The 16,015-nt window shown below is 55.0% G+C and overlaps 1 protein-coding gene across 1 annotated transcript in view; it reads right to left on the bottom strand.

Annotated features, from left to right (window-relative positions):
- The window catches only part of OBSCN (obscurin, cytoskeletal calmodulin and titin-interacting RhoGEF), a 108,717-nt gene that overhangs the window by 68,697 nt on the left and 24,005 nt on the right, over positions 1-16,015 (bottom strand). Inside the window, exons 22-35 of the mRNA XM_057540441.1 lie at positions 15,109-15,381; positions 14,407-14,673; positions 13,173-13,439; positions 12,796-13,059; positions 12,206-12,469; positions 11,622-11,885; positions 8,632-8,895; positions 7,242-7,505; positions 3,755-4,018; positions 3,178-3,441; positions 2,588-2,851; positions 1,770-2,033; positions 1,180-1,443; positions 206-472 (exon numbers count right to left, since the gene is read on the bottom strand). Coding sequence (XP_057396424.1) covers positions 206-472; positions 1,180-1,443; positions 1,770-2,033; positions 2,588-2,851; positions 3,178-3,441; positions 3,755-4,018; positions 7,242-7,505; positions 8,632-8,895; positions 11,622-11,885; positions 12,206-12,469; positions 12,796-13,059; positions 13,173-13,439; positions 14,407-14,673; positions 15,109-15,381 — 3,714 coding nt within the window. The remainder of the gene's footprint in view (positions 1-205; positions 473-1,179; positions 1,444-1,769; positions 2,034-2,587; positions 2,852-3,177; positions 3,442-3,754; positions 4,019-7,241; positions 7,506-8,631; positions 8,896-11,621; positions 11,886-12,205; positions 12,470-12,795; positions 13,060-13,172; positions 13,440-14,406; positions 14,674-15,108; positions 15,382-16,015) is intronic.

Here is a 16,015-nt window from a genome sequence, read left to right as displayed (position 1 = left end):
GTGAGGGAGAATGTGAGGGCAGGTGCAGGAGCAGCTATGGGGGCAGGGGGGCCCAAAGGCGTGCAGCTAAGGTGGAGGGGTAGCGGGGGGAAGAGCTTCAGGCCAGGTCTGCCCCGCGTTGCACGCAGGAGCCCATGTCACCTCCGGGGTGGAGGTGCGGCCCTGACAATCCCCCACAGTACGTGGGGCTGGCCTCGGGGCCCACCTGTGACGGTGAGGGTGGCGCTGGTGGCCTGGGAGCCACAGGTGCAGGTGTATTCTCCAGTGTCCTCCCGGCGCAAGTCCCGAAGCACCAGCTCTGCCACGTGGCCCCGCTGCTGTGGCTCCCAGCGCTCGTCAGCCTGCAGCTCCAGGCCACCCTTACTCCAGACCACGGCAGCGCCAGGCTCAGACAGCTCACACCGCAGGCTGGCTGAGGTGCCCTCCTCAGCCTGCAGGCTCTGCAGCGGCTTCCTGAACACCACCTGTGGGGCTGTGGGGTGGGGGTCAGGGGGTGGAGGGGAGAGAGAAGGTCAGCCCCAAGGCTGGTGCCCAGACACCCAGCCAGCAGACTGGCACCCCAAAACCCAGTGAGACCCACCCAGGGCCTAGGCCAGGTGTGGCCCATGTCTTCACCCCAGCTGCCTGACCTGCGCAAAGGACCCAATGCCACGGGCTCCTGGAGGCTGGGGGTAGAAGTGGAGTCATGGGCCTGGGTCCACTCTAAGGGGAAGGAGGGACTGAACTGGCGGCTATGAGAGGAGCTCTGGACCTGACCCAGGCTATTCTCATGCTGACCTCCACCCAGAAAGCCGACAGACAGGCCTGTATCCCTCCAGGTCATCAAGGTGGGGGCAGGGGATCTCCTTGGACCCCTAGGGTGGGGCCATGACCGTCAGATCCTGACTAGAGGCTTTGGAGTATAAGGAGAAAGTTGACTGCATTATGACGGGTGGAGGGAAGGGAATAAGGTGGGAGTTCTATCCCTACGGTGAGGGTAAGTTTTGTGAGGTCATTTGGCTGGAGATCAGTACGCAGACACAAGGACACTGAACAGAGCCCTAACTGGGGAGCACAAGGGTGACATAAAGAAACTGCACACGACACAGAGGAGGCAAGCACTCATAGGGAGCCAGTGTGGGCACAAGAAACAAGGGCACAAGTACAGGCTCCCAAGTAAGTCCACAGGGCCATCTTTACCCCTAATGGTCAGCGTGGCAGAAGTCCTCTCCTGCCCGCACACACAAGAGTACTCCCCGGCATCCTCCTCAGTCAGGTCACGGATCTCCAGCTCACACACAGCTCCGTCCTGCCTCAGGCTCACTCTGTCCCCGGCTCTGAGGGTCTCGGGCCCCTTCCTCCACTCCACAGGGGCTGCCTTGTTCAGCTCACAGTGCAGCGTGACCGTGGCCCCTTCTGTGGCCTCTTCCTTCTTCACACCCTTTGTGAACTTGGCAGGCAGGCCTGGAGATGGTCAGAAACACACAAACACTATCACTCTCTCCGAACACGCAGAAGAATCAGGACGTGCACAGTACAGAGAGGACACAAAACCCAACTGGACACCGACCACCTGCTGGGTGCGCCCAGTACACACTGTGGACTGTGACATTTAAAGGTCCAACCTGTACATGTGCCACACAGCAGACAGGGACCATGACAGGGACAACAAAAGAATTATGGAAGGACAGGAACAGGATAGTGAGACAGCAGAGTGGAAAGGGAAACTGAGAGCAGACAGGTGATGCAGCCACCAAATGCCAGTCCACGTGGTCACATGTGGTCTTTACCCCTGACGGTGAGCGTGGCTGATGTCCTCTCCTGCCCGCACACACACGAGTACTCCCCAGCATCCTCCTCAGTCAGGCCACGGATCTCCAGCTCACACACGGCTCCGTCCTGCCTCAGGCTCACTCTGTCTCCAGCTCTGAGGGTCTCAGGCCCCTTCCTCCACTCCACAGGGGCTGCCTTGCTCAGCTCGCAGTGCAGTGTCGCTGTGGCCCCTTCTGTGGCCTCCTCCTTCCTCAGACCCTTTGTGAACTTGGTGGGAAGGGCTGGAAAAGTCAGAAAGACACAAACACTATAACGCTCTCTAAAGGCACAGATTAGACAGGACATGGACATCACAGAGAAGACACAAAACACAACTGGACACGGGAAATGTGCTGGGTGTGCCAAGCACACGCTGTGCACTGGGGCTTCCCTCAGCCCAGTCCGTTCAATGTGTGCAGTGACACCTTCCACAGACTCCTCAGGCCGCACGTTTGTACGAATCTGCTGGGCAAGGCTGGAGAGGGTTGGATGGTGTGGGGAACATCAGATTCTCTGGAGATTATTGGGGGACAGCACATGCCTGGATGGAGTAAAAGACACAGACACTAACAGGAAACAGGACAGAACGTGCAGTGACACGAGGGGTGGAAAGTAGCTCAGATGCTGGTTGCTCATGGTTCACACAATAGCGCAGAAGGAGGAAGGAATTCCATGGTGTTATGGGAAGAGGGTGGCACTGAAACAAGAAGGGTAGGTGGGATGAGTGCAGGGGGATGCCATGAAGTCAATAATTGGACACCGAAACACAGCTCTGCTTTGCCACATGGGTCTTTACCCGTGACAGTGAGGGTGGATGAGGTTTTCTCCTGCCCACACACACACGAGTACTCCCCGGCATCTGCCACAACTAGGTCACGGATCTCCAGCTCACACACGGTCCCGTCCTGCCTCAGGCTCACTCTGTCCCCGGCTCTGAGGGTCTCGGGCCCCTTCCTCCACTCCACAGGGGCTGCCTTGTTCAGCTCACAGCGCAGCGTGACCGTGGCCCCTTCCGTGGCCTCTTCCTTCTTCACACCCTTTGTGAACTTGGCAGGCAGGCCTGGAGATGGTCAGAAACACACAAACACTATCACACTCTCCGAACACACAGAACAATCAGGACGTGCACAGTACAGAGAGGACACAAAACCCAACTGGACACCGTCCACCTGCTGGGTGCGCCCAGTACACACTGTGGACTGTGACATTTAAAGGTCCAACCTGTACATGTGCCACACAGCAGACAGGGACCATGACAGGGACAACAAAAGAATTATGGAAGGACAGGAACAGGATAGTGAGACAGCAGAGTGGAAAAGGAAACTGAGAGCAGACAGGTGATGCAGCCACCAAATGCCAGTCCACGTGGTCACATGTGGTCTTTACCCCTGACGGTGAGCGTGGCTGATGTCCTCTCCTGCCCGCACACACACGAGTACTCCCCAGCATCCTCCTCAGTCAGGTCACGGATCTCCAGCTCACACACGGCTCCGTCCTGCCTCAGGCTCACTCTGTCTCCAGCTCTGAGGGTCTCAGGCCCCTTCCTCCACTCCACAGGGGCTTCCTTGCTCAGCTCGCAGTGCAGTGTGGCCGTGGTCCCTTCTGTGGCCTCCTTGCTTCTCAGTCTTCCTATGAACTCAGCAGGTAGGGCTGGGCAGGGTCAGACGAACACAGAACATCAGAGTCTCAGGAGAACTTTGGAGACATGACAGGACAGAGGAAAAAACAGACTCCAACAGGATAACAGGACAGAACCTGCAGTGACATGAGGGGTGGGAATTAGCTCAGAGCTGGTTTCTCATGGTTCACACAACAGCCCAGGAAGGAGGAAGGAATTCCATGGAGTTATAAGAAGAGGGTGACACTGAGACAAGGAGGGTGGATGGGATGAGTGCAGGCGGAAACCAGGAAGTCAATAATTGGACACCAAAACACAGCTCTGCTTGGCCACATAGGTCTTTACCCTTGACGGTGAGCACGGCTGAGGTTTTCTCCTGCCCACACACGCATGAGTACTCCCCGGCATCTGCCACAACCAGGCCACGGATCTCCAGCTCACACATGGCTCCGTCCTGCCTCAGCCTCACTCTGTCCCTGGCTCTGAGGGTCTCGGGCCCCTTCCTCCACTCCACAGGGGCTGCCTTGCTCAGCTCGCAGTGCAGTGTGGCCGTGGTCCCTTCTGTGGCCTCCTTGGTCTTCAGATCTTGGATGAACCGAGCAGGCAGGGCTGCAGAGGGTTAGATGGACAGAAATCATCAACCCCTCAAAAGGACTGGGCGTATGACCAGAACATTCAGGATGAGAACAGAAGCAGCCAGGGTGGAGGACATGTGAAGAGGCAGACCAATGCATATATGACAGTGTGCTCATCTTGCATCTTGCCCAGTGAGGTGCAGGGTGGCAGGGGACTGGTCCCATCCAGGCCTCTTGTCTTCTCAGCGCGCATCTGTCCTACCTATACCCGTTCATACTGTCTAAGCGCTGACCTCGTCTGCACCCAGAGTACAAACCAGGCTCCTCCAGCTCACAACTCACACATGCAACAATGCAATGTACATCTCTCCTGGGAGAGCCTCCAGAAGGCACCTTCCAGTCATGACATCAAGAGCCCCACTGACATCCCTCAGTTGTGCTCCCCACCCCAGGTAGAGAGTCGATTCAGCACTGCCCACATCTGGGCTCACTGCATGCCTTCCCTGCCCACACCAGGCCCCACCTCATCCACCTTGCACGTTCCTTTCCTTACTCCACTGGACTTGCACTCTCCCGGCTTAGATCTCCTAGACCCTAATGGATTCTAGCTGTGGCCTTCTAACCATGCCCCAAGCCCTCCACCTGCAGTCTTCTCCTCCATCCCAACTCCAGGAAGAGTGTGAGCTTCACAAGTTATAGTTGACCAGAGCCCACCCTGGTTACAACCTGTTGTGGGCTGAATCATGTCCCTCAGAAATCATATGTTGGAGCCCTAACCCCCAGGACCACAGAATGGAGATGTATTGGGGGATGTGGTCTTTAAAGAGGTGACCGAGGAAAAAGGAAGTCACTGGGGTGGAACCTAACCCAACACGACTGGTGTCCTTGTAAGGAGAGGATATTAGGACACAGATACATACACAGAGGTATGACCATGTGAGGACATGGAGAGAAGATGGCCATCTACAATCCAAGAAGAGAGGTCTCGAGGGAAACCAGCCCTGCCCACACCTTGATCTCAGACTTCCAACTCCTAGGACTGGGAGGAAAAAATTTTCTGATGTTTAAAGCCACTGTTATGTTGTTAAGCCATTCAGATTTTGGTACCAGGAGTGGGTCGCTACTGTAACAAATACCTAAAATTATGGAAGTGGCTTTGGAACTGGGTGATGGGTCACAACTGGAAGAGTTCTGAGGTGCATGTTAGATAAATCTAGATTGCCTTGAAGAGATTATGGGTAGAAATATGGATGCTAAAGGTGCTTCTGGTGAGGTCTCAGATGGAAATGAGAAATGTGTTATTGGAAACTGGAAGAAAGGCAATCCTTTAATAAAGCAGCAAAGAATTTGGCTGAAACATGTCCCAGAGTTTTGTGGAAGGTAGAACTTACAAGTGAACTTGGATATTTAGCTGAGGCGACTTGTAAGCCAAGCATTGAAGACACAGACTGATTGCTCCTTGTTGCTTATGGTAAAATGTGAGAGAAAACTGAGTTATGTCAAAGAAGGAAGTATTTAAGCAAGGGGAAATCAAAAGTTGAGGATTTAGAAATTTTTCAGCCCACTGAAATTGCAAAAAATGAGAATGCCTGTTCTAGAGAGAATACCAAGGGTGTGGCTGGAAAATCATTCAGTAAAGACATTATGAGTGTGAGTCCTGGATCCAATCAGCCACCTCAGCAAAGCCAGGACTAGAGATGGAATTATCCAGGAAGGCTGTGTGGAAGGCTCTTGTCTGAAAGCTTGGACTCCTGTGAATTGTAAAGGAGACCAACAAGGCTTTTGAGAATTTTATATCAGCAGAAACACTGCCAGCCATGACTTAATCAGACACAGAAGGGACAAAATGATGGAAGCTGGGATTTCTATAGGATGGGTCAATACAGCTATCCAGCTGGGAACATGTGCTATCCTTCAAAGTTGGGAAGAATAACCCCAATGGCAATTCAGAGGTCAGCAGGGATGCCACTGCATCCGTGGTCCCAGAGGGCCACACCACCTCTGTCCAGGGCCAAGGGGGTGAGGTCACCATGGGCCCAGAAGACAGAGCATTGAGCCAGAGGATCATTCTCCAGCCTTAAAATCTAACAGAATCTGTCCTACTAGATGCTGGGTTTCTGTGAAACCAGTGGCCTCTTTCTTCTTTCCTATTTCTCTCTTTTGCAGTGGGAATATCTATCCCACGCTTGTTCCACTGAAGTATTTTGGAAACGTGTAACTTGTCTGATTTCACAGGTTCACAGCTGGAGAGGAATTTTGCCTCAGGATGAATCGTAACTCTAGTCTCACACATACTTGATTTAGATGAAATTTAGATTAGATTTTGGACTTAGCTTGACACTGGAATGGGTTAAAACTTTTGGGTTTGGGGGATGGGGTAAATGTACTCTGCATGTGAAAAGAACATGCATTTTGGGGGACAAGATGACAGAGTATTATGGACTGAATCATGCCTCCCCTCAAATTCATATGTTGAAGTCTTAACCCCCAAGAACTCAGAATGTGAATTTATTTGGAAATAAGGTCTTTATAGAGGTAATTAAGGATAGAATGGGGTCATGGGCGGGGGGGGGGCATTAATTCAATCTGACTTATAAGTGTCCTTATAAGAAGAGGAGATTAGAATACAGGAACACACAGAGGATGCCCAGGTGAGGACAAAGGGAGAATACAGCTGTCTACAAGCCAAGCAGAGAAGCCTCAAAAGAAACCAACCCTGCAGACACCTTGATCTTGGACTTCCAGCCTCCAGGACTGTGAAACAATGTGTGTTGTAAGTCATCTATATATGGTATTTGTTATACAGCCCAAGCTTTCTGAGACAGAGCTCTTCAGAGGCTCCACACAATCTCCAAGGTCAATCAAATGCTGTTACCACACACAGGAGGGCCTGGCCTGTCTGGCCACCTGCTCCCTGAGCCCCTCAATGCTGCACCTCAGTCTTCCTGTGCACATCCGTCACTAACATGAATGACCCCACTCCACACCTGAGGTCGAGAGCCCATGTGTACCCACAGCCCCAGCCACATGCCAGTGGCCCAGAGCAGCTCTCCTGGACCACGATGCCTCCCTGGGGGTGTCCTCACACCACCCGCCCCTTGGGTCTGTACCCGCAGGGTCTAGACAGGGCTGGCCAGTGCGTTTTGTGAGATGGATCAGACAGACGGTGACTGTAACCCTGAGATGACAGTGATATTGGGAGAGCACAGAACAGGTGGCAGAGAGAAGTCATTCAGGTGGCCACATGCAGTCTTTACCCCTGATGGCCAGTGTGGCAGAAGTCCTCTCCTGTCCGCACACACACAAGTACTCCCCGGCGTCCGCCACAACCAGGCCATGTATCTGCAGCTCACACTTGGCCCCGTCCTGCTTCAGGCTCACTCTGTCCCCAGGTTTGAGGGTCTCGGGCCCCTTCCTCCACTCCACAGGGGCCACCTTGCTCAGCTCACAGCGCAGGGTGGCTGTAGCCCCTTCCATGGCTTCTTCATTCTTCAGACCCTTTGTGAACTTGGCAGGCAGGGCTGGTCAGAAAGACACACACACAATCACACTCTGTGAGCACACACAAAAGGCAGGATGCAAACAACACAGAGGAAACACAAAACCCAAGCACACATGGGCCATGTGCTGGGTGTGCCGAGGACACACTGCGGTTGGTGGCTTCCCTCAGCCCAGCCCCTTCTGTGGACTCCTCAGGCCTAATACTTTGTATTAACCAAGGAGGCAGGGCTGAGAAGGGTCAAAATGACATGGAGACCGTCGGATTCTCTGGAGAAGTTTGGGGTCAGAACGTGACAGGATGGAGGAAAAGACACAAGACTCCAACAGCACAACAGAACAACAGGACAACAGGACAGTACCAGTGGTGACACGAGGGGTGGGAAGTGGCTTAACTGCTGGTTTCTTCTGGTTCATACAACAGCCCAGGAAGGCGGAAGGGATTCCACTGCCTTATGGAAAAAGGGTGGCACCGAGACAGGGAGAGAACGTGGAATGAATGCAGATGGATGCAATGAAGTCAATAACTGGACACCAAAACATGGCTCTGATTGATCACATGTGATCTTTACCCCTGACAGTGAGCACGGCCAAGGTCCTCTCCTGCCCACACACACACGAGTACTCCCCAGCATCCATCATAGCCAGGCCATGATCTCCAGCTCACACACGGCCCCACCCTGCCTCAGGCTCCCTCTATTTCCATCTCAGAGGGTCTCGGGTCCCTTCCTCCAATCCACAGGGGCCATCTTGCTCAGCTCGCAGCACAGTATGTCCATGGTCTCTTCTGTGGCCTCTTCATTCCTCAGACCCTTTGTGAACTTGGCAGGCAGGGCTGAGGAAAGCTAAGAAGTCACTGAGGACATCAGACTCTCTCAGGGGACTCTATGTCCAGGACACCACAAAAACCACACAAACTGCAAGAGTGCACAGTATGAACAAGTGAACAAATGCACAGATGGTGATGGAGGCAAATGCCCCAGAGGGAACAGAGAACACAAAGCACTGGACATGACATCTACTGGACAAGGAAACAGGAGCCATGAGACAGCTGGGGGAATCCAGTTGAAAAGATACAGAAAGTCACAGGATCCAACAGGGGAGTTGGTGACATGGAAACAAGTCTATTTGGCCTCACGTGGTCTTTACCCCTGACAGTGAGCGTGGCTGAGGTCCTCTCCTGCCCACACACGCAGAAGTACTCCCCAGTGTCTGCCACAGCCAGGCCACGGATCTCCAGCTCACACACGGCCCCGTCCTGCCTCAGGCTCACTCTGTCCCCGGCTCTGAGGATCTCGGGCCCCTTCCTCCACTCCACGGGGGCCGTCTTGCTCAGCTCGCAGCGCAGTGTGGCCGTGGTCCCTTCTGTGGCCTCCTCCTTCCTCAGACCCTTTGTGAACTTGGTGGGCAGGGCTGGGCAGGGTCAGAGTGACACAGAAAACATCAGACTCTCTGGAGAATTTGGGGGGGATCAGGATGTGGACACTTGACAATACAACACTCACACTTTGGAGCAAATAAGGAATAAAAGCTTGGACCCACAGACACATGGGTAGGTGGCAGTGCGTGGGGGCAGAGGACAGACTAGGCTGAGCCCATCTAGATACAAACCAGCAAGGAAATGGAATCCTCAGTGAGGACCTCATGACATGGACAGACACATAGAAATGGCCACAGTGCCCACAGGATGGATGGAAAAGGACAGTAATCAGAAGGGATGTCCTCTCAGCATCTTCCATGGCCCATCCTGCCTCAGAGTGTATCTGATGCCAGATTCAAGGGCCCAGATCCCTTCCCCCACTCTACATGCCAGGCTGCCCAGCTTACACCACACCATGGCTGTGGCCCCCTCCAGGCCTCATTCCTTAGCAATTTTATGATCTTGAGGGATATAGCTGGGGACGGAGACACAAAGAGAGCTACCTAAACTTTCCCACGAGTTTGCACCAGCACTCCCCCCTAGTCAACTCCTGCTGCTGCTGGGGCCAGAGCCCCGGCACGACTGGGCCTGAACAGGACTGACAGAGCTAGGAACACCACAGCTAGAAGGGAAGCCGAAGTCACCCTCCTCCTGGCCTGTCGTCCTGGAGTAGGTGTCCTTGGGACCTGCATACTCTTAAAAGCAGCTCTCTTGGGCTGCTTGCAGCTGGTCAACTTGAGTCCTCCGCTCCTCGGCCACTGGTGGTGCCTCGTGCAGCGCAAGTTGCTCTAGACTGTGAGATAGGCCTCCAGGCCCACATCCCCTCTGGTCTCCTGGTGGGTCTGAACAGTGTGAGTGCCCAGTGTCTCTGCGCTGGAGACGCTGCACTCCATTCATGAAGTTCAAGGTGGCATGGTGGCCTGGCCTCTCCCCAGAGATCTGAGTATCTGCACACATGACGGCCCTGCCCAGCCTCCAGAATCCTCTTCACTGTCCACCTTGTCTTGTGAGCCTGGCCCAACAGGGCCCAGGATGTGAGGCCCCTGTGCACCTGCAGAGCTGTCCTTCCTTCTGCGCTGAGATGCCCCCGTGCCCCTTCATCAATGCTGCTCACAGGACCCTCTCGGGACATGGTGGGTGGCCTCATCCTCTGTCCCATCTGCTACCCCCGCAGGAAGTGACCAGGCCCTCACTAGGGCAGGCCCCTGAGGACCTGGACCCCCAGCACAGGGAGCTGACCTATCGCCAGGCCATGAGTCACACCACAGCCAAGCTCCATCCTGAGTCCTCATCTCTGAGGGTCTCAGGCCCCTTCCACCACTGCATGGGGCTGCCTTGCTCAGCTCACAGCACAGCATGAATGTGGACATGGCCCCTCCCATGGCCTGCTCACGTTTCATAACTTTTGTGAATTGGCTGGTCAGGGCTGGGGAAGGTCAGATGGACACATAGACTGATGGACTCTGGAGCTTGCAGACAAGGAATGGGCCACAGACACCATGCTGCCCACACAAGCACCGGCTGGAAGGGGGGCCCCGAGGGGACACCAGGCAAAATGCCCACAGTGGGTTGCTCTGATGCAAGGGGACTCCCCCTACCCCGCTTCAAGGATATCCACCCAGCTGGCCGTCATCCACCCCACAAAGGAAGTGGCCCTATTGGCCCCTAAACCCATGGGCCAGCCCTCCTGCTCTAGTTGACTGTGCCCCACCCTCAAACTGTGACCTCTCATCCCGTGTCCCAGCCACAGGTCGCCACGCCACGCCTGATGGACCCCCTTCTGTGGCAGTTGCCTAAAGCCAGCTTACCTGCCACAGATGCCAGACAGGGACCCCAACGTCAGCATGGGTGTCCACCTGCCCTTCCTGACTCTGGCTCTGCTCCTCAATGTAGCTCTTCCTGCCCCTCTTTCCTCTCCTTCCACAGTCAAGCACTGTCCACACCCACCTCACCTCCACCTCACCCTCCACACCCACCTCACCTCCACCTCCCCCTCCACATCCACCTCACCTCCACCTCACCCTCCACATCCACCTCACCTCCACCTCACCTCCACCTAACCTCCACACCCACCTCACCTCCACACCCACCTCACCTCCACCTCACCCTCCACTTCAAGCTCCACCTCACCTCCATACCCACCTCACCTCCACCTTACCCTCCACATCCACCTCACCTCCACCTCACTCTCCACTTCAAACTCCACCTCACTCTCCACTTCAAACTCCACCTCACCTCCATACCCACCTCACCTCCACCTTATCCCTACACCCAGCCTCACCTCTCCTAACCACCAGACGCTGGACAGCAGAACCTAGGACCTCCCATCACGGCTCTCCCATGGCCCAGCATGCATGTCCCAGCTTCCATCTCTTGACACCCCGTTCGACATCCCACCCTCGAGGGCCACGCTTTGATCTACTTCCTAGCTTCTCTCTTGGCATGCCCCCTCAAGAGGACCATACTTCCTCTCTTATACTGTGTGGGCGCCCTCCTTCTCTCCCTCAGGCATGAGCCCCTGAGGGCAGGGAGGACCATATTCTCTGCTCTTTATCTGAGATGGGCCTCACAGAAGCAGGTGCTGGGAGACTCGTGCTGCAGGAATGCAGGAGATGCACACAGAAGCGAAAGACTGTACACAGACAGGGCAGAGCTCAAGGACGTGATCAAGCCCTCAGACACGAAGCCACTGCTCCACGTGGCCACACACAGTCTTTACCTCTGACAGTGAGTGTGGCTGATGTCCTCTCCTGCCCGCACACACACAAGTACTCCCCAGCATCTGCCACAACCAGGCCACGGATCTCCAGCTCACACACGGCTCCATCCTGCCTCAGGCTCACTCTGTCTCCAGCTCTGAGGGTCTCAGGCCCCTTCCTCCACTCCACAGGGGCTGCCTTGCTCAGCTCGCAGTGCAGTGTGGCCGTGGCCCCTTCCATGGCCTCCTTGCTTCTCAGTCTTCTTATGAACTCAGCAGGCAGAGCTAAGGATGATCAGACAGACACAGACATCAGAGTCAAGGGAGAACTTCAAAGGAAGGACATGACAGGACAGAGGAAAGGACACAGACTCCTACAGGGTAATAGGACAGAACCTGCAGTGACACAAGGGGTAGGAAATAGCTCAAATGCTCGTTTCTCATGGTTCACACAACAGCCCAGGAAGGAGGAAGGAATTCCATGGAGTTATAAGAAGAGGGTGGCACTGAGATGAGGAGGGTAGGTGGGATGAGTGCAGGGGGATGCCATTAAATCAGTAATTAGACACCAAAACACAGCTCTGCTTGGCCACATGGGTCTTTACCCCTGACAGTGAGCGTGGCTGAGGTTTTCTCCTGACCACACACGCATGAGTACTCCCCGGCATCTGCCACAACCAGGCCACGGATCTCCAGCTCACACACGGCCCCGTCCTGCCTCAGCCTCACTCTGTCCCCGGCTCTGAGGGTCTCGGGCCCCTTCCTCCACTCCACAGGGGCTGCCTTGCTCAGTTCACAGTGCAGCGTGGCCGTGGTCCCTTCCCTGGCCTCTTCCTTCCTCAGACCCTTTGTGAACTTGGCAGGCAGGCCTGGAGATGGTCAGAAACACACAAACACTATCACACTCTCTGAACACGCAGAAGAAACAGGACGTGGATAGTTCATAGAAGATACAAAACCTAACTGGACACGGACCACCTGCTGGGTGTGCCCAGTACACACTGTGGACTGTGACATTTATAGGTCCAACCTGTACATGTGCCACACAGCAGACAGGGACCATGACAGGGACAACAAAAGAATTATGGAAGGACAGGAACAGGATAGTGAGACAGCAGAGTAGAAAAGGAAACTGAGAGCAGAGAGGTGATGCAGCCACCAAATGCCAGTCCACGTGGTCACATGTGGTCTTTACCCCTGACGGTGAGCGTGGCTGATGTCCTCTCCTGCCCGCACACACACGAGTACTCCCCAGCATCCTCCACGGTCAGGCCACGGATCTCCAGCTCACACACGGCTCCGTCCTGCCTCAGGCTCACTCTGTCTCCAGCTCTGAGGGTCTCAGGCCCCTTCCTCCACTCCACAGGGGCTGGCTTGCTCAGCTCGCAGTGCAGTGTGGCCGTGGTCCCTTCTGTGGCCTCCTTGCTTCTCAGTCTTCCTATGAACTCAGCAGGTAGGGCTGCAACAAGGTCCGATGGACACAAGACTTCATCTTCATCCCCCCACAATGGATGAAAGGGGCTGTATGGAACCGCATAGGGTCACATGGGCAGAGTGGGTAAGTACACTTACCCTGTACAGTGAGCCTGGCCGATGTCATCTGGTCCCCGAAGCAGCAGGAGTACTGCCCGCTGTCCTGAGGTTGCAGGTCCCGGATGAGCAGTTCCAGCATGGTACCCTCCTGCCGCAGGCTGTACTTGTCTCCAGGCTGCACAACTTCATCTCCACGACGCCACTCCACGGGCATGGCCGCCGATGACAGCATGCAGTGTAGTGTGGCAGCACCACCCTCCAGCACCTCCACGTCCTTCAGCCCCTCTCGGAACCGCACTGGCTGAGCTGTGGACAGGCATGAGCTCAGCTCAGCCCTCACCCCGCTGCCTCCTACAGGGGTCTCCCCTGCGGTCAAGCATGGCTGAGAGCAGCAGCTGCAGGGTGCAGGCAGGCCCACCTCACTGTCTACACTGGGGGCTAGTGACAGTGACCTCAAGACCTCTGCCTCTCCAGGAGGGTGAGCCAAACAGCAGGAAACAGAGAAGGGTGGAGTGTTATGGGCTACATCGTGTCCCGCAAATTCATCTGTTGGAGCCCTAACCCTCAGGACCCAGAATGGGGCCGTATTTGGAGATGGGGGTCTTTAAAGAGAAGACTGAGGTAAAATTATGTCCCTAGGGTGGGTCTTAATCCCACAGTATTGGTGTCCTTACAAGAAAAGGAGATTACGACACAGACACACACAGAGGGATGACTGTGAAGACACAGGGAGAAGACAGCTATCTACACGCCAAGAAGAAAGGCCTCAGGAGAAGCCAGGCCTGCCAACACCTTGATCTCAGACTTCTAGTCTCCAGAACTGGGAGACAATAAACCGGGAGACATGTTTTTTTATGCTACTCAGTCTGTGGTATTTGTTACCCGGACCCGAGCTGACTGAGACAGATGGAGATGAGCCAAGCCAGGAGAAGGGAGACATGGTGACGTCAGAACACAAAACAAAGTCAGGAATGAAGTAAAAAAGAGATTGCTGGTCAGAAGACCAAGAGAGGGTGAGGGATGCTATCAGGAGCATCAGACACCCAGAGATGGGCAGTAGGGAGCAGAGCGAGATGGATGAACTGCTGGAAAGATACAGGTGGACAGAAGGAGCCTCAGAACAGCCCCCACCCCACCCACACACACACATAGAGGGCAGAGGTAGAGAGGGTCAGATAGAGTCCTGGAGTCCCCCTTGCCCCTAGCAAGACAAGAAACAGGGGTGCCCAGAGTGCAGCTGGAGGCTGCCCAGCACCCTCCTCCAGGGGCTCACCATGGACCCTGACAGTGGAGCTGCTCCAGGCACCCCCAGCCTCACACTTGTAGTGCCCACCGTCCTGAAGGGTGGTGTCAGTGATGACCAGTTGGGCTCGGCGGCCCTCATAGCTCAGACGGCACCGAGCCGACGGCCGCAGGGCCTTCCCATCCTTGGTCCAGCACACAGGGCTGTCTAAAGCAGCAGTCTCACAGACCAGGGTCAGATCTTCCCCCTCCATGACTGTGGCATCTGTGAGCTCCCGGGAGAAAACACTTGGCTTCTCTGAAGACAGAGAGGGATGCATAAGACACTCGGGGGCTCCTGCAGGAAAAGCCCCAGGTCTCACTGCAGACCAGGCAACACTCCTGGTCAGTGCCCACCTGTCCCCCTCAGTCTGGGCTGCAGACAGGGCTGCTGGGGGAACAGGACAGGCTCTGTGTGATTCCACACACCAGCGGGGTGGGCCCAGCCCCTACACTGACCTTGCGTTCACCTCTGCATACCACGTGCAGCAACGCGTCTTGAAATAGCGCCACTCAGCCTCCCAAGCCCCGCTCCCTGGGATCCAAGGCCCCAGCCCATGGGAAGTCCATGGTGCCTTCTCTGTAAGCCTCAGGGCCTCACCCAGCGTGTGGCCAAGCCACTGTCTTGAGGTTGCATGCTTTGTCACACAGACTGGCCCCCACCACGGCACTGGGCACTGGGCACGCAGCCTACCTGCGACCTGCAAGGCAGCTGAGGTCCGCTGGTCGCCTGCCTCAAAATGGATGGTACCTGAGTCCTTGAGGGTCAGCTGCCGCAGGGTAAGCACATGGTAGCCACCCGGCTGGACCTCGATCTCATTGAGTTCATTGGCAGACAGCGGGGTTTTGTCCAAGAACCAGTGGACGGGCTTGTAGTCGGCAGGGGAGATACGGCAGCAGAAGGTGGCCGAGGAGCCCTCCTGCACCTCCAGGTCCTCCAGGTCCTCCGTGATGAGCACTTTCTGGCCTGCAGGGACACAAACGGGCATGTCAGGGACCCTCTGGCCGGCTGCCAAGGGAAACAGGGTGCTCCCCAAGACCTGGGGTGGGCGCACAGCAGGGATCGAGCAAATGACTCTAACGGGCTCCGAATGACAAAACATAAAACAGCAAGTGGGTCGGAGCTGAACTGTCCAAAAGTATTTGTTTTAGATCCACCAGTGAGCCCCAATCCACCTCTGGGGTCCTTCTGCAGAGCACACAAGGTGACCCACAGCAAGGCCCCTCCATCAAGCTGTGCTCCCTAACCTGTCTAGGCCAGTTATGCCTGTCACAGAAATCACTTAACGCAATTAAATTTTGTATTACCAGAAGAAACGAGTGTGAAAAAAGACGCATGGCTATGATAACATTTAAATCGAATGCATTGGAGGACTGACAACGTGACTCGCTAGAAAAAAATTTTTGGCTGTTGTCTTAGGTATGGTGAAAGCTTAGGAAGAAGTCATAAATATAGAGATAGACTGGCCTCCAGATTCCTTCTGTATTTACAAGTGTCTTGAAGCTATTGCACACCAGAAAGCATAGATAGCACATCACGAGGGCGATGTACACAAAAAGAGATAAGGAATTCTGATTCGTGAAACGATACACAAAGAAAA

The sequence above is a fragment of the Balaenoptera acutorostrata genome, chromosome 2, assembly GCF_949987535.1.
Source record: "Balaenoptera acutorostrata chromosome 2, mBalAcu1.1, whole genome shotgun sequence".
NCBI classification, from domain to species: Eukaryota; Metazoa; Chordata; class Mammalia; order Artiodactyla; family Balaenopteridae; genus Balaenoptera; species Balaenoptera acutorostrata.
Note: the sequence above shows the minus strand (reverse complement) of the source record. Positions and strands in the feature narration are given on the sequence as shown.